The following is a 22,890-nucleotide window of genomic DNA, read 5'->3' as shown; positions in this document are numbered from 1 at the left end:
ACCATGGAAACAGCTTGATAGCGATAGATACTTTATTGGGGACTCTGTTAATAAATACTGATGCCGATAAATAACGAGAACAGAAGACCGGAGACCAGAGGAACCTGAAGATGCCTGACTCTACCTCTACAGCTGTGGACGGCGTCTCCCGCAGACCCAGGTGGGATTTCTACTTCTAGAGCCGAGCGTCGACGGCTTCGACAGAACCGGCGTGCAGGTCTAGGTGCGCGGCGGTGGGTTCGGGGTCCGGTCGACCCGGGTCTGCCGTCGGGAGGCCGTCGGAACAAAGGGTTCTCAGAGCTTTGCGGGAAAACAACCTTGAAACGTAAATAAATATTGGAGACCGACGTTCATATTTTACAGGAATGGAGATTCAGGAATGAAACGGTTCCGCCTGGTTCCCCCGGTCCGGCTGGTCCGGGGGAACCCTGTGGAGAACCGTCCTGGAACGCACTGGAGCGCTGAAGAAAACAAAGTTACATCTGAAGGTTGAAAGGGAAACATGCAGAACTAAAAGGGAAGCGAACGAGGAGGACGGGCCGAAGGTCAGAGGTCAGAGGTCAGGTCTGTGGTTTGGTTCTCTGAAGTTGTGCTGAAACTCAAAGCCTTGTAGATGCTCCTCTCCTCCCTGCCGGTGAAACCCATCAGAGCGGCGCCTCAGCAGTTTCCGGAGTTGCGAAACTCTCCGTTCTCCGTGATCTGAAGGGATGATGTGTTGCTAGGCGACAGGCCGTTCCTCTGGGATGTCACAGCATAGCGTTCCTTCAGCTGCGTGAGAGCCGCCATCAGCCGAGTGTTGGCGGCGTCCAGACTGGCGATCCTCTTCTCCTGTGAGCGGACGGACGGGTGAAAGTCAGACGGGTGAAGGTCAGACGGGTGAAGGTCAGACGGGTGAAGGTCAGACGGGTGAAGGTCAGAAGGGTGAAGGTCACCTGAGCCTCGATGATCTTCTGCTTGGAGTCCACTACCGCCTGCATGTCGGAATGGTCCTTCTTCAGCTCCTCCTCCACAGCCATCAACCTTCAGAAACATGACAGTGGACATCCCATAATGGTCATACCCCTCATACGGGCTGTGAACCTGCACAGATGGAGACTCGCAGGAGGAGTCTGGAGATGTGCTGGTGCCGCAGGAGCGGAGAGAACGTCGACACTTCCACCGACCTGCTGATGATGCTGTTCATCTGGAGATCTTTATCATCCTGGAGCCGCCGGAGCCTGCTCTCAGTGTCCTCCAACCGGGCCTGACACACACACACACACACACACACACACACACACACACACACACACACACACACACACACACACACACACACACACCAGTATATTAGCCCCCCGTAGCTACAGCTGATTGGTTAGTGTGAAGGACCAAAGCAGGAGTCTTGGCTGAGAACCTGATACTCCTGCAACATCCTCTGGTTCTGCTGATCCTGGACCAGCAGACGGGCCTCACACTCCTCTTGACGGAGAGCTGCCACCCGCAGCTTCTCCTGCAGCATCGCAATCTCCTGCTGGTACTACACACACACACACACACACACACACACACACACACACACACTGTCACTCATCATGTCTGCTTCAGGTTGGCACAGACCTCCTGTGTGAGAGGTTTCCTCTCCATCAGCAGGAGCAGCAAGGCCTCCCCAGGATGGAGGTCTGAGAGCGCCATGGACCACGCAGTGTGTGTGTGTGTGTGTGTGTGTGTGTGTGTGTGTGTGTGGGGTCTGTCATGTGACCTGTCCTGACCACATTCAACTGACACTGACTGACCTTGTCGATGAGGGCGTCGTCATGACGATCATCCTCCGTCTCTCCATAAGAGGATGTGGAATTCATGTTGAGCAGCCAGGCTGCTGTCCGGTCCAACGCACAGGGGGACGGGGCCTGACACACACACACACACACACACACACACACACATACACACAAACCCGCAAGCACGTGTGCACACATGGACCCACACACATATGCATGGAGACACACACAGGCACACACCCAAGCACATGAACACACATGGATGCACACACACACACACACACACACACACACACACACACACACACACGCACACACACACAAGCATGTAAGCGCACATATACATGGACACGCACATATGCACAAAGACAAACGTATATGTAAATGCATGTACGGACACATGCATGCAGACACACACACACACACACACACACACACAAGATGCTGATTAGCCTTGCCCCCCAGGTTCTGATGGTTGTTGCCATGGTGACAAGTTACCTTGGCGGCACCCCTCTGCTTCTCGGGGCTGTCCCCTTTGGACGAGGACGAGGTCTGGCGGAGACGCGACTGGCCGCTGCTCGGCCAATCAGGACTGGACGACATCATGCTGCCGGAGGCCGGGCGAGGGGGGTAGGCGGAGCCTCCGCCGCCGCCGCCGCCGCCGAGCATGCCGGGTGGAGTGCGTCCCCGGGGCGGGCCGGGGGGGGCGGAGGAAGGGGGTGGGGGCTGGTCGATGCGTCTCTGGGGACCCGAGGAGTTCTGGCGCGGGGGGGCGGAGCCACCTGGGACGGAGGAGAGCGGCGATCAGAGGAGCTCGGCGGCCCAGGAGGTCCCGCAGAAGGTCCCGCAGATGTGTTACCTGTCAGCGTCTCGCTGAGGGAAAGCGCCCGCCGCGAATACTCCTCCCCGCTGCTGCTGCTCGACATGGCCGACATGCGCTCCCCCCGCTCGCCGGCCCCCATCCCCACCGCCATCTGGGTCAGGAAGGCCGGCTTGGTCACGGCGGTGGCGGCGGCGGCGGCGGCGGCGCGCTCCTCCGCGTGACCCTGCGAGCCCATCGAGCCGTCGGACGGCGTGGCGTCGGCCGGCTGCTGGGGTTGGCGCGGCGATGTGGCGGTCATGTGATACACGGGGTTCTGGAAGGACAGCGGCAGGAGGCCCGTCCTGCGCTGCCATTGGCCGTCGTCCAGGCCGTCCCCGGGGGAGGAGTCCTGCAGGTCCACCAGAGACAGGCTGCGGCTCTCATTGGACAGCTTCTGCCCCTCCCTGCGCCCGCCGCCCGCCTCGAACGCCGCCTCGTTCTCGTTGGGCTCCGAGTACGACGAGCTCGGGGCCGGCGAGCCCCGCAGGCCTGGGGGGGACAAGGGGGGTCACGACCCTCAGGGTCACAGGTCAAGGCCGAGGGCCGGCGGGCGGGAGGTCAGAGCTCACCTGAGGCCGGCTGGAGGCTGGAGCCTTTGGTGACGAAGAACAAATCTTTGTTCTCCGGAGTCGGAGACGGAAGCCTGGTGAAGTCCACCAAACTACACACACACACACACACACACACAGTAAACATCCTGGCGAACCATCCGGCCCGTGGACGGTGCAGATGACCTCACCCTCCGTCCAGGCCAGCGCTGCCCTGCAGTCCGACAGAGGGGTTGCAGGAGGCGAGGGGAGGAGAAAGGGGCGGAGACAGAGGGGGCGGAGACACCACGCGCTGCTGCTCCGGGGACGACACCGGATTGACCACGCCTCCGGGGTTGGCCAGCGCCGCCGACACGTCTCTGAGGATCCGTGCCAGAGGACCCAGCTTCGCCAGACACACCTGTGGGGACGGGGGGGTCGCCGGGGGTCACCGGGGGTCGCCGGAGTACCCGTCCTCCGCGGCGCCGCTCAGGCGAGGCTTACCTGATCCAGCTCGGTGAGCAAGGTGTGCAGGCTGGAAAGCTCCCGGCCGAGGTCGATGTACCCGTCGAAGCCCGCCGTGTGGTTCAGGCCGTCCGGGTTGGAGATCTCCTGCAGGAAGCGCTGCATGCTGCTCCACTGGAGCTCCACAAAGTCATTCATGAAGAGCATGTACTCCTCTTTGGTGCCGAACCTGGGGGACCCGGGTCACAGGGGGGGCCGAAGGTCACTAGCTCGCTAAAGAGAGGCTGATAACCGCCGTCTCTATAACCCGCTGGTTAAAGCCTGGTGCGCTCCGATTGGCCGGCGCAGTGATTGACAGGCGGGTGTCAGACTTACTTGCTGAAGTTGGCGAGCGTCTGGATGACCTTGGCGATGAGGGTCAGCGTTCTGGCCGTGCGCTCGTCGGGGAAGCCCTGCATCAGGTCGAACAGCGAGGGCGACATCACGGCCGGACACAGGAAGCGCAGGAACAACGAGGCGCTGATGAGGCGCTCGCTGATATCCGGTCGCCCCCGGTTACTGCACTCCTGGCGCCACGATGCGAAGACCTCCTTCAGTTCCCGTGGAAACACCCTGCCAAAGGAAGAGGGCGAGCGCCGTCACCACCCCTGCTCCTCACCAGAGTGGTTTGGTCCGGTGACCCCGGGACCTCCGGACGGTGACGGATGACCCCATCCATACGCTCCATATATGGACGCCATTACCGGCGGTTTGACCCTGACTCGGCTCGTGAGCCCCCCCCCTCGCTCACGCCTATCGGGGCTGAATGTTTGGTGAAATACTGGTAAAAGTCAAAGTGCATGAGTGCGTGCGAGCGTACATGAGCGGGTCCTGACCTGTAGGAGTCGAGGATCTTGCAGAAGGCGAGCTCGCAGCACATCCTCAGGTTGGCCTGATGCTCAGCGAGGTCAGAGGTCGCACAGCGGGAGGGGTCAACCTCGCAGTTCTCATCAGACTCGTACAGGGCCTTGATGAACTCTCCTGCATGCGCACACACACACACACACACACACACACACACACACACACACACACACACACACACACACAGAAATGAGTGACACTTAATTAGGAGGAGCCGAGAGCAGAAGAAGCTTGGAGCTTCCAGGTCCGCATTGGACCGAATGTCTACCTTCTTACGAGTCAGTCAAAATGTTAGGATGACATTGGAAGTCTTTGAATGGTGTGTGTGTGTGTGTGTGTGTATATATTTTTTTGAGCATTTCGTGTGTGTGTTGTGTATTGTTTTGAGTGTGTTGTTTGTGTGTTCTCCTGAGTGTCTGTGTAATGTGTTATGTGTTGTACCCAGCGCATCCTGCAGATACTTCTGTCCAATCAGCTTCAGGTATTCCTCAATGCTCTTTGTCGCAAGCGTGTTCTCTCTGAAGATGAGCTGGTCGTTGTCGCGGCAGCGGTCCACCTCGGACATCATCAGGTCTGTCAGGAAGTCCTGAGGACAGAACATCATCCCCCATAAGAATGTAACAACCTTGGTGGTTTCTTCCCACAAGGTCAGGAGAAACCCCCGTGGGCTTCGGCTCGCCGGCCCTACCTTGGCCTTCCCCGTGCTGTGCAGGATGTGCACCAGAGCTGCTGCCAGCTCCTCCTTGGCCCTGAGGCTGATGGAGGCCTCCAGCGTGTTGCACAGCAGCAGGTAGTTGGCGCTGATGAACTCGGCAAACTCCTTGTACTGTTCCATGGGCAGGATGACCACGCTCTGGTAGCGAGCTTTGACCCTCACCGTCGGCACGCTCGACTTGCCTGACGGACGCCGGTCTCACGTCAACCAAAGCTTGGCAGATCTTAAGAACATTTGCAGAAGCTCCGGTTTAGAGGCACTCACCGCGACTGGTGCTGGGTGTGCTGACCGAATACCACTTCTCCACTAGCTGTCTGCCCATCACCGTGGCAACGGGGATGTTGACCAGCCCCACGTAGCTGCTCTTGTCCTTTTTCCTCTTCCTGTCTGTGTCTTTGTACAGGTGAAGGGTCACAGCGCCGATGGAAGGGAGGCTGCTAAAATCGAAACGTTCCCCCCAGAAGATGTTGTCCGTCTTCAGCTTGCAGGAAGTCCGAGCGTAGAGGCTGTCGTCCAGACACAGCTCGCAGAAGTACCTGCAGTACAAACAGCAACCTTCACCCTGACCGGTCTGCGCAGTGACTGCAGTACAACTGATCATACGATGTACAGTACGCCTGACAGTACACCTGATAGTACGCCTGATAGTACACCTGATAGTGCACCTGACAGTACGCCTGATAGTACACCTGATAGTACACTTGACAGTACACCTGATAGTACACTTGACAGTACACCTGATAGTACACCTGATAGTACACCCGATAGTACACCTGATAGTAAACCTAATAGTACACCTGACAGTACGCCTGATAGTACGCCTGATAGTACACTCGATAGTACACCTAATAGTACACCTGATAGTACACTTGACAGTACGCCTGATAGTACACCTGATAGTACGCCTGATAGTACACCTGATAGTACGCCTGATAGAACACCTGATAATACAACTGATAGTACACTTGACAGTACACATGATAGTACACCTGATAGTACACCTGACAGTACACCTGACAGTATCCCTGATAGTACACCTGATAGTACGCCTGATAGTACATCTGATAGTACACTTGACAGTACACCTGATAGTACGCCTGATAGTAAACCTAATAGTACACCTGACAGTACGCCTGATAGTACGCCTGATAGTACATCTGATAGTACACCTGATAGTACACCTAATAGTACGCCTGATAGTACACCTGACAGTACGCCTGATAGTACACCTAATAGTACGCCTGATAGTACACCTGATAGTACACCTGATAGTACACCTGATAGTACACCTGACAGTATCCCTGATAGGTGAAATCATCTGTAAGTTCTGTCTTTGCACTACTTGGAAACTCCTACAGTTCAGAATGTCCCGAAGGGTGTGGACATCAGGGCTCCTCTCTGCTGCAGAGGGTCCGTCCACACAGATCCCGTTTGACAGTTTGAACCCTAATCTTCAGCACCCCATGGGACAAGAGGAAACTATCTGAACATTTTGAGTTTCCTTAAATATCCATTTGCGTTTCGATCGCAGAATGGCCCCTGTTTGGCTGGAGAACTGCCGAGGGACAAATGTCAAACATCACAGAGGCTTCCAACTCTTGGGTGCATGACGGACTCAAATATTCTTTTGAGAGGAACCTGCCGTGGCCTCCCAACTGCAGAAAACCTCCCTGGACCCTGGGTTTCTGACTGAATCCCAAAAGTGTTGTGTTGCAAAAGAGAACACGTTTGACATGTGGACACCCTGGAGCTTCAGCTGTCACACGTAATCCTGCTTGTCTGTGAAGGCTCTGTCCAGCTCAGTGTCACAGCAGGAACTCAAGCGACCTCTGCGAGGAGAAGCACCAAATGTACTTGCATCCAAGATGGCGGCGCAAACACGCACACGCCACGGCTCCTCGCCGTCCCGGAGAAACTCTGTTTTTGTATTTCTCGTCGTACAAACCTCATCTCTTTTGTCCGTCTTTGTCCCGTTTCTCACGAGGTGCACGTACAGCCACGAGCCTCTGTTCCACATCGCCGGAAGCTTAACAACAAAGAGTCAACATCGCTTGACGACAAAGTGAATCGGACAACTAAATGGACCGTGTCCTCCTACTCTGGACCGTGATGAAGGACTGTGTCTTTGAATTTGAGGAAAAATGGCTGACCGGCGGCGTCCCGGACATCGCCGTCCAGCTCGACGGGCTAACCTGCTACCGGCGGACGGAGCTCTCGGCGAGGCGGGTCAGACCCGCGGCGGCGGGTTGTGTGTTCACTTCAGCGATGCCCGTTGCCACGACGCTGTTGCGGTCTGCAAACGCTGCTCAGGACCGGGGAGGTTCCTGTCTTCAGTGTCTGTTCCGCCTACAGGGGGATTTCGCCAGCGAGCCCGACCCCCCGTACATCGACGCCGTCTCCACCGCCCGTCACTCAGCCCTCACACGCCCGGACGTTAGCACGCCGTTTGACTTTAGCCGGCCGCTCGCCACCATCGTCCGGCAGAAGCTGGACTACAAACTGGACCGGTCCGGGTCGGTGGCGGCACGTGAGCAGACGGGCCTCGAGGACTTGAGTCTGTTCGCCCCGCCGACCCGACGCCGCGAGGGAAGCGGCTTCGACGAGCGGTGCGGCCACGACGGTCTCTCTCCGAACGTGGAGAAGATGAAGGAGATAGTTGTGGACTTCGGGAGAGAGCCCTCTGAGGGTGCTCTGGTCAGAGGGTGAGCGGCGTCAAGATCCTGGGGTGCACGAGTCAGAGGACGTGTCCTGATCCGCGAATGTTGTGTCGCCGGCCAAGAAAGCACGGCGGCGTCTTCTTGTACTTCTTCCGGAAGCCAAGAAGAACCGGAGCCCGGCGCCCGTCGAGACCGGCTTCTCCGGGGGCTCCATCGAGAGCCTCCTGAGCAGCCGCATCACAGCGCGGTACGGCGGCAGCACCGCGACCTGCCCGAAGAGCCTCTGGTGCGCAGACACTGGAGCTGAGAAGGTGGTCGGGAACCATCTCCCTTCCTCCAGGGCATCTACAGCGTCTCAACCACAAGCTCCTCCACATGCAGGTGACCTTCCACCCTCTTCTTCAGCCTGCTGCCACCAGGCTGCCATCAGGGACGAGTCTGCAGAGTCTGTGGGCCAGGACCGGCAGGGTCCAGGACCGGCAGGCTCCAGGACCGGCCGAATCCAGGACCGGCAGGGTCCAGGACCGGCAGGGTCCAGGACCGGCCGTTCATGACGATTTTTGTGTTTTGGGTGTTTTTTTCAAACCCAAAGTTTGACATGAACTTAAGAGCCGCCTTCGGCTCGGGAGCCACAGGTCGGCCGGGCCGCTCTGCCTCCTCTGTGTGTGTGAAACATGGCCATGAAGTTGGCTGGTGTGTGTGTGTGTGTGCGTGTGTGTGTGTGTGTGTGTGTGTGTGAGGCTCCCACCTCTTCTTGGCGGGGAGGTCCTTGGCCTCGATGACCCAGACCGTCAGAATGTTCTCCACCCGTCGGCTGTTGTCCTTGTTGGGGTGAACGGCCCTCCGCAGGTTCTCCATCCATTTGTCTCTTTCTGCCGCCAAACGACAGGAGAAACACTTTGTTCCCGTGGAGGTCGTCACCTAGGAGATGAGAGGTCAGAGGTCACCGTCAGGAAGTTTGTCCCGACTCAGTATCTAAGGTGCTTTGAGCGTGTGCTGAGAGTACACAGAGAGTACACAGAGAGTACACAGAGAGTACACAGGGGTACACAGAGAGTACACAGAGAGTGCACAGAGAGCACACAGAGTGTACACAGAGAGTGCACAGAGAGTACACAGAGAGTACACAGAGAGTGCACAGAGAGTACACAGAGAGTACACAGAGTGTACACAGAGTACACACAGAGTACACAGAGTACACAGAGAGTACACAGAGAGTACACAGAGAGTACACAGAGTACACAGAGAGTACACAGAGAGTACACAGAGAGTACACAGAGTGTGCACAGAGTACGCAGAGAATACACAGAGAGTACACAGAGTGTACACAGAGTACACAGAGAGTGCACAGAGAGTACACAGAGAGTACACAGAGTACACAGAGTGTACACAGAGAGTACACAGAATACACAGAGTACACAGAGAGTACACAGAGTACACAGAGTGTACACAGAGAGTACACAGAGAGTACACAGAGAGTACACAGAGTACACAGAGTACACAGAGTACACACAGAGAGTACACAGAGAGTGCACACAGAGTACACAGAGTGTACACAGAGAGTACACAGAGAGTACACAGAGAGTACACAGAGTAGCTTTGGTAAGCGAGCGTCCAGAGTGCGGTATCCTGCTCACCTCGAAGCAGTAGTCCTGTCCCAGCAGGGAGGAGTGGACGGGCTTGATGATCACCGACTGGTCCATCCTGAGCTCCAGAGAAGACGCCCCGCCGGCGCGTAGCAACGACTCCTGGCTTCCGCGGCGCGCTCGTCGCATCACACACCTGCAACGGGAGCCGGAGTCAGCGGGCGGCCGCCTTCCCGCCTCGCTCGGGCCGAAGGCGGAGGCTCTGAGGGAAACCCGGACCCCGAGAGATCGGCGCCAGATCCTCTCGCCGGACACCATCTCTGAGAATCCGACCTTCTCCTGACGGCGGTCCGAGATTCTCCCGACGTTCTCACGGTGATCATCTGGGGTTCTCCTAATTTTAGCCTGAGGTTTGAATGTTACTCTGACCTCGTTCTAATCTTACGATAATGTCCTTCTCGTGTTCCTTTGACCTCCGTCAGATGTTTCTGTGAGGCTCTCTGACCGTGAGGTCGTTAGGACCGATTATTGATCCCTGATAGACATCGGTTCCACCTATTAAAACTAAATACAATGTAATTAGAACATCTGACCATCTCAGCACGCACAGACACACACACACACGCACACACATACACACACACACGCACACACACACACACACACAAACACACACACACGCACACACACGCACAAGCACACACACGCACACACTGGTTTGAAAATCATCTTGGGAAGCATGAGAATGGTTGCATCATTACAGTTCATCTTCACCTTACATTACAGAGCTGAGTGTGTGTGTGTGTGCGTGTGTGTGTGTGTGTGTGTGTGTGTGTGTGTGTTTGTGTGTGTGTCAAGGTTTGCTGGTGTTTGAATATGTGGGGGGGTGTTCATGTTCCCTCTTTAGCCTAGCCACATGCTAGCATTCGAACAAGCTAGATGCAGGCGACCATACAATCACACACACACACACACACACGCACACACACACACACACACACACAGGCAAGTATGCGCACGCTCGCACACATGCAAGTGCGCACACCCACAAAGCATGAACAGAGATGCAAATCAGATAAATGACAGAATAGTGCATGCACACACACACACACACACACACACACACACACTGCAGATCCCGGTCTATTCAGAGGACAAAGGCAGCTGATGCAGAGACTCACCGCTCATCCTGAGGAGGAGGAGGAGGGGTGTCAGGGCTCAATGTTCTCCTCCAGCAGGAGAAGAACGACGACCTGCTCGTCTGTCTGTCTGTCCGCCCGTCTATCTGTGTGTGTGTGTGTGTGCGTGTGTGTGTTTGTGTGTGTGTGTGTGTGTGTGTGCTAGCTTGATGCTACTGGTCTTCAGCTCTCTCCCCCAGTGTCTGTCGCCCTCCCTCCCTGGCAGCAGTGGCCCCTCCCCTGCAGGGAAGCTGCCCTACTTCCCCCTCTCCTCCCCTCTCCTCCCCCCCGCCTTCGCTTGACATCAGCCGACGTTTCCTTCCCATTAAACCTCTGAAATCTCGGCCTTTCGGCTCAGACGCGAGCGTCTCCCTGCTCTCCGTCCTCCCCCGGACCCTCCTCCTCCTCCACAAACTCCGGAGCGCCTTCGCCTCATCGGGTCATTTCTTCATGCCGTTTTATCCTTTTCACAAGTTTTCCGCTCGTCGCTCGTTCATTCTCTGGTTTTCCCGCCCTTCTGAGGAAGACGAGGATCGACTCATCGGTCGAAGGAGGAGGAGAAGAAGACGAAGAGGGAGAAGAAAGGATACGACAAAATGACGCCTCTGTCACGAGACGTGTTGGCAGAAGTATCATCGTATTCTTCTTCTCCTCCCCGTCTTCGTGCCGGCGTGGGTTTTGCATGTTTCTCTATTGACACATGGAAATACGACAAACCGTTCGAGGAGGAACATCTGACCGATGGGATTCTATTATTTTATATCATGTAATTATTTTTCATTTGAATCCAGATATGATACATTTCTGTGACTCCCTGGTCCACCTTAAGATCAGATCACCTTAAAGTCTGACGGCCGTAATTCAGATCAGATCACCTTGTGGTCAGTCAGCGTTGATATCTGTTGCCAAAGGTGAGATCATGTGATCAGCCACCCACACACACACACACACACACACACACACGCACACACGCACGCACGTACGTACGCACACACACTGGCGGCCCAGGGAGGTGCGTACCTGCTGTCTGCGGGGCTGAAGGAGTCGGACCTGACGCTGTCGTTGCGAGCCATCTTGGGGTGGGAGCGGGTTCTGCGGAGGGACTGCTTCAGCCTGCGGGACAGGAACCCCTGGGGGCAGAACACGGGACGGCGGGCTCGGGTCAGGTGACCGGGTTCCTTCGGCCGCTCGCCGAGCCGCCGCCGGACGCCGCGAAGAACCCGACAGACCGATGCGGGAGGTTCTCCTGACCTCATGCTGAAGAAGCCCAAGGAACAGCGAACATCGCGACCGGGCGAGCCGGTTCCGGCCCGGTGCCGCCGCTCGGGTCGGGAGGCTCCGGGTCGGGACCCCCGTCCGACAGCTCCGAGCGCCCAGGCAAGAGGAATCCCGTCATCTCCCGCCGCTTTCTGCGGCGAGGCTCCCCGGGGAACCTGGGCCGGGACCGCTCGCCGCTCCGCCCGCGGGGCTTGAGGCGGTTCGGAGGCGGTCCCGGATCTGGACTTGAACCCGGACCGCCGGCGGCCGCGCAGGTGACGGTCCGTGACCTACCACACGGCCTCCGCTGGTGGAAGCTCTGATGGTTCAAGTCCTGGGAAAACCTGCACCCTGATCCTGAATCAGGACCTCCGGCTGCGACCGCATGTCATGTTCTCTGACAACGACATCTTGAGGTCACCGAGCTCCGCCCACCCGCACTAAGCTCCGCCCCCAGAAATCACACCAAGCAATGACACAATGAGCTGTCGAGGTTGGCAAGCTAAACAGGTTCCTTGTGTGTGTGTGTGTGTGTGTGTGTGTGCGTGTGTGTGTGTGTGTGTGTGAGATCCACTCACTGTCACTCTGGTGGTGGGCGTGTCCAAAGATGATCTACTGGGCATGCTCAGTCGGCGCGCACCTCCCGCTGAAACATCTGAAACAAGGAAATGCATCATGGGTATTTGTGAGGACTCCCGGCCTTCGCCATGGCAACTGGTAGGAATGAGGTTGCCATGGTGACCATAGTCTGCAAGGGCCTGTCAGACAGTGTGTCTCATCCTCACCGTCGTCGCCGCCGCCCGTAAAGCGACTAACCGGCGGCGCCTTAGATTTATGATGATGACGAGGGCAGGAACCACCTTTTGCTTTTCCTCCTCTCACACCAAGAGGTCGCTGTCTGGACGGGAGGTCAGATAGTTCTGCCAGAAACATCTCCGGACGTCTCCGTCTGAGATGCCACGGTCGGCCCGCTCTGAGGCGACCCCCGGTGACCCCAGAGACGCTCGTTTCCCCCAGACCTCCTCTGAACCTCCTCCCCTTAGTCCTCTCCAGAACCATCACCCCGACATCATCTCGTCCTGGACCGAACCGCCGCTTTTAACCTCATAGTGACAAACACCATCTTCGCCGCCCTCGTCATCACCGCCATCATCATCGTCATTGTCATTGTTATCCCCTTTTCCGTCTTCGCCCATCGCTGCAACGAAAACCATCTTCATCCCCTCCTCCTCCTCCATTATTGATCTTTTGCTAAGTAATGTTTACATAAGTTCTCTTTCAGTCAGTCAAGTTACCATGGTAACATCAGATTTCAGATTAGAAGATTATCATTGGGACATGTTATCAAGATTACCCAGAATACGTAATCCCTGCAGACGCACTCACACACACACACACACACACACATAACCGAAATGCACATAGAAACACAGGCACGCACGCACATGCGCACAGACACACAAACAAACACCCACAAACCTCGAGTGACACCTTTACAGTCTGTTGTGTGAAAGCGGTGACCTGCAGACGTCTCACCTTCTCCAAACATCTCGTCCGTCATCTCTGACCTCCGTCTCCTCACGACCGGCTTACCTTTGTGGGCGGAGTCAGGAGACGCCGATGTCACATGGATGGTGTATCTTAGCAGCCAAACAGTGCAAGTCTCCGCCCTCTCAGCCAGAAGCAAGGGGTGGACCTGAGACACACACACACACACACACACACACACACACACACACACACACACACACACACACACACACACAGACTCATTCACAATCACAGCTTCAGCAACTTTTCCGAGCCAGTCTTCAGGCCTGGAGGTGTGAGGGTGTGGAAGGGGAAGGCGATCACCTCCATGTCATCGAGCAGCAGCAGCCGGCGGCCCGACAGGATGCACAGCATCCTGGTCCAGACGTGAGGCTCCGCCCAGCGCCGCCCGCAGGACAGCCACCGGACGCTGGCGCTCCTCAGCTCTGCGACACCGTCAGAAGAAAAGCTCATTTCAAAGGCAAAGAAGTGGACGTCTCCTCAGAGGTTCCTAAAAGACATCTTCGTCTTCGTCTCCACGAAGCGGCGATGAACGGCGCGGATGAACAGAATAGATCGACAGACGCCGGATCGACAGGATCCACAAGATCCACAAGAAGCCGCCATGTTACACATGTGAACCGATCAATAGAATAGTTGTGCGTTTATTTTGCAAAGCCCTCATCTTTCCGAGCAGCGGCCGAAACGGCGTTCGCCCATTGTCTCCTTCGATGTTTGATGTTCACCTCGGCCGCAGCTTCTTCTCGCCGTTCCCAGCTGACAGCTGAACTTGGTCTCCACTCACTCCCTTCTTACTCAGAGCACTTTGAAGTATTCACACCTTTTTCCATTCATTCATCGGTCCTGACGCTCAGGGAACCGATAGCTCAGCTTAAGAGTCACGGAAAGTTTAGTTCAGGGTTGCTAAGGATAAGTTAGATAGTTGGGGTCTGGAGCAGATCGAGGGTAGGTTAAGGGTCAGTTAGGGATAGTGAAGGTCAGCCAGTAATGGGTTAGTCTCGTTGACTTACATCTCAACTGAGCTGGTTTTCATCCAAAGACCTGGTCTACTCACCCACTACCTTCATCCAACCTAGCTGTTGACATCTGGACAGATGTTTGACCAGTTCCTCCATCCCAGGCTGCACCTGGAAATACAGACAGTTTGCTGGGAGACACACACACACACACACACACACACACTAGAGCAGGGGTGGGCAAACCTTTTGGCTCAGGGGCCCATTGACTTAAAATTTGATGGGCCGGGTCACCACAAGATACGATACTTATATAAAAACACATTTGTTAACAGAACATATCAGACTCGTCCGACATTTGCTTTGAAAATAAAACCAGCTCTGTTTTGAAGGCTCTGACGTGCGCTTGGATTTCATGCACAAACCAGTTTTTCCCTTGTAGCTTCCGTCCGGCTCAGTGACGTGTCTCCGTACGTCCACAGCAAAGGCTCAATCACAAACCAAACGGTGTCATTCGGCTCAGGAAAATTCTAGAGTAGCTCCAGAAATTAAACGATCTCCTGTTTGAGCTCCTACATTCATTGACCCAATCATTCACATCAAGTCTGAATTCTGTAGTGATCTTTGGCGGGCCGGATGTGGCCCGCGGGCCGAAGTTTGCCCACCTGTTCTAGAGGAACCTCCAGAAGCGGAAACTCACCTGTATATTGTGTAGGAACCTCCAGAAGCAGAGAACTACCAGTATGTTCCTCTGCAGGACCCAAGCAGGAGACACCTGACCAGAGCGACTGTTCCTGACGTTTAACACCTTAATAGAGTTAAGAGATTATCAGCTGCTACTCTCACTGTGTCACACACACACACACACACACACACACATGAACGACAGAGGTCAGAGGTTAGGTTGTTTTTTTTTTTTATTGAATGTCAGTTCATTGGTCAGCTAAACAGGAAGAAGCAAAGTCACATGACAAAAACAACCATGGGAGATGTCAATAAGAGCAGAGCATGGCTACCATGACAACAAGAACACTTAAAGTGACAGTGACATTTACCGTCCAGGAGACAGTTCTGCAAGCAAGGTTAACAATTCTCAATGAACCAGCTAGCGTCAAGCCAACACACACACACACACACACACTCACATGAACATCTGACCGGCCAATCACATGAGACATGTCTGAGAAGACCATCTCCTGACCCCAGATGTTTGCTTTGCATAGATACTGACTGGCCCCCGAGTGTGTGTGTGTGTGTGTGTGTGTCTTTGCTGCATTCCGGTATGAAGTGGCTCAACTTTTCTTTGCTATTTTGAGTTGATCTTCAGAAAATCCTAATGTTCTCCAACCACTGACCCCCCGGTGACAGCTTTTAAATGTTGTGATCGTTCAAAACATGATTTTTAAGGTCAGACATCTGGATGCGACGTCCCACCTGCTCAGGATGTTTCTGGAGGGTGAACTGATGGTTCAGGTTTATTCCACTCCAAGTCAGTGACTTAAATATACTATATGGCCAAAAGTATTGGCTCATCCATTCAAATAATGGGAATCAGGTGTTTCCAGTCCCTTCCACGGCCACAGGTGTACAAATCAAGCACCTCGGCATGCACACTGTTTACAAACATTTGTGAAGAGATGGGTGGAACGCTGAGCTCGGTGAATTCCAGCCTGGGCTGTGATAGGATGCCACCGCTCCAAACAAATCCAATCTTAAATATTCCAGTCAACTGTCAGCTGGATCAGAAGAACATGGAAGTATTTGGAAACGACACCAACCCGTCGCCAAGTGTGAGGCCACGTAAACTGACGGGCGGGGTCAGCGGACGCTGAGGCGCATCGTGGCGAGAGGTCACCGACTCTGCAGGGTGATGGTGACCTCCGAACTTCGTGTGGCCTTCAGACGAGCTAAAGAGCAGCGCGCAGAGAGCTTCATAGAATGGCTTTCCACGGCCGTGCAGCTGCATCCAATGCAAAGCGTCGGAAAGCACGCCGCCACTGGACTCTAGAGCCGTGGAGACGCCGTCTCTGGAGTGACCATTCGTGCTTCTCCATCTGCCAATCTGATGGCTTGTTTTTGGGCCCTTAGCTCCAGTGAGAGGAACTCTGAAAGCTTCAGCATACCAAGACAAACAATTCCATGCCCCCAACGTTGTGGTCCAGCTCCAACAGTTGGAGCAGCACACTTCCTTCTCCAAGATGACTGTGCACCAGTGCACAAATCAGGCTCCCTAAAGACATGGAGGACAGAGTCTGCTGTGAATGAACTGGGCTGTCCTGCAGAGTCCTGACCTCAACCCCATAGAGCTCCTTTGGGATGAATGAGAGCCAGGCCTTCTTGGCCAACATCACCAATGCACTTCTGGAAGAATGCTCAAAAGTTCCCATAAAAGCACTGCTGAACCTTGTGGACAGCCTTCCCAGAGGAGTTCAAGCTGCTCTAACCCCAGTCATATTGAACCCTATGGATTAGGAAAGGGAAGTCACTTCAGATCATTTCTCACTTTTGGCCATACAATGTATCTCCATCCTGTTGTGGTGAGCGGACTTGATTTCTTCTCTCAATGATGTTCAGCTTGCTTGAGCCACTGGAGCAGGTACCACAGAAGCACAGGGTATCAGAGGGGCAAAAAGAGGACCAGGTACAACAAGGAGTAAGTAGAGTACTGGGTACGACAGAAGTGGCAGACACTGAAGAAGCCCAGAGTATCAGGTACTAGAAAAGTACCAGAGTACAAGCTACCATCCCTGAAGGAGAGGCAGAGAAGCTGGGAGGGAGCAGGAGGTGTGTTGAGGATGGAGCCCGAAGCAACATTTTGAAATCCCCCAAAATGTTGCTCCGTCCAGGACGCCGCACCTTCTTCCTGGAGGACAGGTGAAGGACCTGGTGCTTCTCTTCACCCTCTAAGGGGGTGAGTCCTGGTTTAGTCCCATCGATGTGGGACTAAAGGTGTTCCGTCTCCAGAAAGAATGTCTGACATCACTAAACACTGAGATCATCAGCACCAAGATGCTTTAGAACCAAATGTAACAGGATCTCCAAGGAGCTGAACGTCAGCGCAGCTAATTCTCCTCCGGTCCACCAGGGGCAGCGCTGGCTTCATTCAGGTGAGATGTACCCGAAGGTAAATATCATGCGAGGGAGCTCGAGGTGGCTTAAAGGGGATAAACACTGTTTGACAGGAAGTGGGACTAAGAGCATCGATTTTCTTTCAGGTATAGAAGACAACGGTTGCTGAGAAGCCACGCTGGAGGAGCAGGTAGCTCCTCGTCATGCTCGCCATGTTTGGAGTAACTGGTGGATGTTTGCGATGGAATAAAGTGCTTTAACGTGACGCTGCAGTACCCGTGTCCGCCTGCAGGGGCACATAAACCGCTAATACTGGCGACTCACTGCGACCTCTGGAGGTCACCTGGCATCAAACACATGGTTGCTAGGCAACAACAGAAGAGCGACTTTTGGTGATTTCAGCTTCATTCTCTAAGCCGGTGACCTCCTCACGGAAGCACTACAGGCGGCCCATCGGCACGCAGACCCTAGTAGGGCGTGGACCCCTCCCACTGCAGCAGGTACTGGACCATCCCCTCCGCCGTGACCCGGCGGGCCAGGACCTGGTAGCGCTCGCCGTTTGTCAGGCGGCCCGACACGCCGAAGTAGGAGGAGATGGAGGAGTGGAGGTGGGAGGAGTCGGAGGAGTCGGGCAGGAAGTGGGCGGAGTCCGCCGTGAGATGGACCGGACCGGGAGGCTCCTCCTCCCCGAGGTCCTCTCCCGCCTCGCCGCGATTGGTCCACTGGCTGTAGCTGCTGCTGGGCAACTTCCTCTTCCTGCTGCCGACCCGCTGCCTGAGCACACAGATGCCCGAGGTCATGGGCGGCAGGAGGTCCGAGGGGGGAAAGAGGCCGACTCTGCGGACCGGGGCCTTACCTGAAGTGGTAGGAGCCGCTGGTCGTGGCGGAGCCCGACGTGGAGGCGTCGGTGGAGTCCTGGTCGATGCTGACGGACCTGCTGGAGCTGCCGACGAGGACCACAGCGGTGAAGAACACGCAGATACCTCAGAGCTCGGTGCTCTTTTCCACGGGACTGACCTTTTGAGGCTCTGCAGCTCATCCAGGGTGAAGTCAAAGATGTTGGCCATGTGATGCTGGGAGGTCCAACTGCAGGACAGCTCATTCTACACACACACAAACACACACACCCTTCATTCCGGCCTTTGTATCGAAGTCTCTGATGGCCACTGATGAATCAAAACTCGATGCTTACGTTGGGAATGGCATCTTCTAGCAGCCATTTGGACTTTCTCTTCCTCCTCTCCGATGATGCGCTGTAATTACACAGGGGGTTTTAACATCTCACCTAGTTTTATAACTCACAGCAGGTGACTGGTCCACCCTTCATTCACATCCTGGTTGGCACTTGTTTCAGCGCGCGCACACACACACACACACACACACACACACACACACACACACACACACACACACCTACCTGCTCCTGCTGACCGCCTTCTTGCTGCCCCTCCCCCCTCCGCTCTGCTCGGGGAAGAGTTTGGAGGGGGGGTTCGGGGGGACGCGGGTCCTCAGGCGGAAGATACACTTCCTCTTCTTGATCTCCTTCCCACACAAGAACCTGCACACACCAAGGAGGAGCAGTGTGTGTGTGTGTGTGTGTGTGTGTGTGTGTGTGTGTGTGTGTGTGTGTGTGTGTGTGTGTGTGTGTGTGTGTGTGGACTCTTACTTGCTCTTGTACTTGTTTAGGGCGTCCAGCAGGTGCTGTCCCCTCTCTGCTGGAGGAGTGTTGGACAGCTGGAAGACAGGTAAACATCTTAACATACTGACAACCTCCAGCAGGTCTGGACCAGCCCGGTCCCATGTGGTCTAGAGTGGTGGGGGACCAGTGGCTCTGGACCAGTGACGTGCGGTGAGGTTCATGGCTGGTGAGGCACTGATGTCATCACCGCACGTCTCCTCCTCATATTTGAACGGTAAATGAGAATTATTTTTTTTTAGCGATTTTGAAAAACAGAACTAAAAATGGTGATGCTACGTGGAAAATAACTTTATAGTACAAATCACTAAATAAATATAACCATTTCCTTTACTTTTTCATTTTGCATTTTTTATCTTTCCATGATGACAGGCGAGGCTCCCCAGCCTCCACTGACTGCACCTCTCTGCTCTGGACAGTGATACATGCCGCCCAGGGTTTTCTCTGGTACCTTTCCAAGCTGGAGGTGTTCCCAATTGGTGGAGACGAAGGCCAGGATCTCATCCAGCTCAAAGTATTTCTTCTTGCTGCTGACGGACAGGTTGTAGAGCACCAGGTGCACCACATCCACCCAGCGCAGCGACAGGCGGCGCACGTACTCCGAGCCTTTGTTACAGACGGAGCAGAGGAAGAGGTAGAACCTGCGGAGAGAGACGGGTCAGGGTCCAGCAAGAGGAGCTTCAGGGCTGAGGAGCAGGAGGAGTCACCTGTCTCCGAACATCATGGACTCCTGCAGACACTGGGTGCAGGCTTCGTGAAACCACTGCTGACACCTGAAACACTGCAGCATCTTCAGGTACCACCTGGGGGGACACGACACGTCAGGTCCGGGGGGGTCTCCGTCGGGCTGGTTCAAGAAGGTCAGGGGTCAAAGGTCTCACTCTCCAGGTCCTCCACAGTAGCAGTAACACTGCTGCTGGTTGGTGCGGTGCTGGGAGTCCCAGTCCAGAGCATCCAGGTGGTAGGAGAACACCTGCTTCATGGCCGTCAGAGCCTTGGCCACAGGACCCTTCTTCAGAGCGCCCCCTTTCTGTGGGACGGAGAAGCGCAGGTTCACTGCTGCTACTCGGGCCTCAGAAGGAACCATGGTGGAACCAGTCTCAACCAGGAGTCTCAGACTGTGTGTGTGTGTGTGTGTGTGTGTGTGTGTGTGTGTGTATGTGGGGGGGGTTTACCCGGACAGCCAGAGCGAACACACAGCGTCGGCAGAACCACGGACTGAGAACGCCGCTGCTCTCCACAGGGGGGACGTGGCACTGCTGGTGGAAGCCTGGAGGAGGCGGCGGAGATTGTTAGGGGAGAAGATGGAGAAGATGGAGAAGATGGAGAAGCCTGCAGGGGAGCGTCTCACCGATGCCACACTTCCCGCAGATGAGGATCTGGTTGGATTGGCCGTCGGAGTCGGCCTCGGCCGCCCGGCACACCGAGCAGCGAGGCTCCTCCCCCGGGACGCCGGCTGCAATGGGATCGGGAGAAGGTCAGCCGCCCGGCGGACCGGCAAGACGTCCTAAGACCCGTTCGCCCCCCCGCCCAGTAGACCCCCTCACCGTGTTGGATGTCCTTCCAAAGGACCCAAAACTTGGAATTGTCCTCAAAGGTAACAAAGCAGCTCATCCTGGGGGGGCTCACCTGGACACAAACATAAACACAGAGGACGGTCAGGGAAGTTCCTCACCAGGTCCTCCTCTCTCAGACCAGACCACCAGAGGACTTTCCGTCCCTCTGAGGATTGTGAACTCCTCATCCTTTCCTTCTTGATCTGCTGGGGCCATTGGGAAGGTTTCTCCTCAGATGGACCACTGTGCTGCCCTCAAAGGGAGCCCGACAGGACATCGGTGAGAAGAAGGTCTGGAGCTCCCTCTGGTGGACCCATAGGAACTGGCCTTTGGTGTCCTCAGAGGGTTCTCATCTCTAATCTCAGATGTGGGCTGAGACATGAGTGAGTGTGTGTGGCGTGCCTCATTATGTGAGTGTGCACGTGTCAGTATGTTTGAGTGTGTGTGACAGTATGTCTGTGTGAGTGTGGGCGAGGATGTGTACATGTGGTATGTTTGTGTGTCAATATGTCAGTTTGCATGTGACAGTATGGTTTTGTGTGTGTGTGTGTGTGTGTGTGTGTGTTACCCTCTGGATCTTGCCAAGGTAGTAGAGCCCATCTGACCAATGGCAGAGGACAAACTGCCCGACACTCAAACTGGACCCCGCCCCTTCGTCCTCCTCTTCCTCGTCTAAGCCCCGCCCCCTCGGCGGTGCCCCGCCCCCTGGGGCCAGAGGGCCATCGTGGCTGCAGAACGGCTCCAGCAGGTTGTCAAACATCCTGGTGGAGACAGAATGTGTCCATGGTGAAGATCTTCAGCGGGCGGAGGTTCGGAACGAACCCCCGACAGGTCAGGTCTCCTCCACGCCACTTAGCCCGTTCCACCCGCATCCCGGGCCTGGTACCTTCAGGTCCGTCTCTGGTGGCAACAACTGATAAAAGTCACTGAATATCCACGACTCCTGCTGCGGGAGGACCAGCTCGGTTCTCTCCCCCTCTGTTGTCTGACCCCTGACCTCCTTCTCCTGTGTTCAGATGTTCCACCTCACTTAACTCCTTGTATTAGAGCCTAATACACCTCACTTAGCTCCTTGTGATAGACTGGTCAGACTGATAGACTGGTCTAATACAAGGAGTTAATTCAGGTGTATTAGACTCTAATTATTAGAGTCTAATACACCTGAATTAACTCTAATTTTTAGAGTCTAATACACCTGAATTAACTCCTTGTATTAGAGTCTAATAAACCTGATTAAGCTCCATGTATTAGAATCTAATAAACCTTATTAAGCTCCATGTATAAGAGTCTAATAAACCTCACTTAACTCCTTGTATTAGAGTCTAATAAACCTCATTAAGCTCCATGTATTAGAGTCTAATAAACCTCACTTAATGTATTAGAGTGTAATACAAGCTAGTAGAGGTATTGGACTCATGGGTTCCAGACCTGAATCCCAGGAATTAGACGGATCCAGAAGCAAACTCCCGCGAGGCAGTGATCGCCACAAACAAGACCCGGATGTTTCACCTGAGTCAGTCGGAAGTGACGTGTCAGTGCGCGCACGGCGGCCGTTGACGGCTCCGGTAACGGGCGGATTCCCGCGGTAAATCCATAATCGATCAAAGATCGATCACTCGCCGCCGGAGACCCGGTTCCTCTCCCTGCTCTGACGGCCGAGTTCGCCGAGGCCGGGCGGGTTACGGGGGTCGGGGGTGCGAGGCGGACCGACCGGCGGGGCTAGAGCCAGGTGACCGGCCCGGTTACCGGAGGAGTGAAGGCGGGTTACCGGAGCGGCTCGGACGGGGTTACCGGGCGCTTACCTTCTCTGATCCGGGCTGCGCCCACCGGCGTCTCCTGGCTCGGCGCGGCGGGGCTCTGCGGGACCCTCCCGGGTTCGGCGGGCCGGACCGGGCGGAGAAACGGCGGCAGCGGCGTTGTCGCGTCGGTGTCCGCGGCTCCTTCTCCCTCCGCGCGCTGAACTTCAAACTTCGCCCGCCGCCATTTTTTGACTTTTCCCGCGAATCAAACGAACAGCCGCGTCATCGCTGACGTCACCGCGTGCGTCAGAACCCGGAAGTGCAGTCTCGACACGGCCCCCCGTTCAAAACTGCGTTCACTTTTCGATAGATTTTCACCGTCGCCCCGTTCGGTCCCTTCCGACGAAGAAACG

General features: G+C 55.3%; 2 protein-coding genes across 3 annotated transcripts; both read right to left on the bottom strand.

Annotated features, from left to right (window-relative positions):
* Nucleotides 1-14: 14 nt before the first annotated feature.
* On the bottom strand, nt 15-14,588 carry dab2ipa (DAB2 interacting protein a). 2 transcript variants are annotated; one of them, XM_086169977.1, is made up of 22 exons: nt 14,516-14,588; nt 13,765-13,886; nt 13,504-13,606; nt 12,489-12,565; nt 11,674-11,783; nt 9,527-9,671; nt 8,638-8,810; nt 5,497-5,768; nt 5,206-5,414; nt 4,959-5,103; nt 4,490-4,634; nt 3,990-4,226; nt 3,654-3,843; nt 3,362-3,570; nt 3,192-3,283; nt 2,620-3,111; nt 2,259-2,542; nt 1,776-1,889; nt 1,397-1,519; nt 1,164-1,243; nt 933-1,020; nt 15-828 (listed from the first exon to the last, which is right to left on the bottom strand). In XM_086169977.1, exons 1-22 carry the CDS (start codon nt 14,574-14,576, stop codon nt 658-660), a joined length of 3,642 nt encoding a protein of 1,213 aa, XP_086026103.1. In that variant the 5' UTR covers nt 14,577-14,588; the 3' UTR covers nt 15-657. The 2 variants fall into 2 exon arrangements, with proteins under 2 accessions (XP_086026103.1, XP_086026104.1); XM_086169978.1 differs by lacking the exons at nt 11,674-11,783; nt 12,489-12,565; nt 13,504-13,606; nt 13,765-13,886; nt 14,516-14,588 and adding an exon at nt 10,657-10,851.
* Nucleotides 14,589-15,316: 728 nt separating this feature from the next.
* phf19 (PHD finger protein 19) lies at nt 15,317-21,498 on the bottom strand. Its single transcript, XM_086169190.1, has 13 exons — nt 21,307-21,498; nt 20,730-20,811; nt 20,534-20,638; nt 20,358-20,452; nt 20,064-20,212; nt 19,890-19,985; nt 19,634-19,823; nt 19,153-19,220; nt 18,904-19,044; nt 18,679-18,739; nt 18,504-18,589; nt 18,343-18,429; nt 15,317-18,260 (listed from the first exon to the last, which is right to left on the bottom strand). The coding sequence occupies exons 1-13, from the start codon at nt 21,496-21,498 to the stop codon at nt 17,954-17,956; spliced, it is 1,659 nt and encodes a 552-aa protein (XP_086025316.1). The 3' UTR covers nt 15,317-17,953.
* Nucleotides 21,499-22,890: the final 1,392 nt, after the last annotated feature.

This window comes from Fistularia commersonii, chromosome 22, assembly GCF_037954325.1.
Source record: "Fistularia commersonii isolate RoL2024-O1a breed Wild chromosome 22, RoL_Fcom_v1.0, whole genome shotgun sequence".
Lineage (NCBI taxonomy): Eukaryota > Metazoa > Chordata > Actinopteri > Syngnathiformes > Fistulariidae > Fistularia > Fistularia commersonii.
The sequence above is the reverse complement of the archived record's forward strand: the minus strand, read 5'-3'. Positions and strand labels throughout refer to the sequence as shown.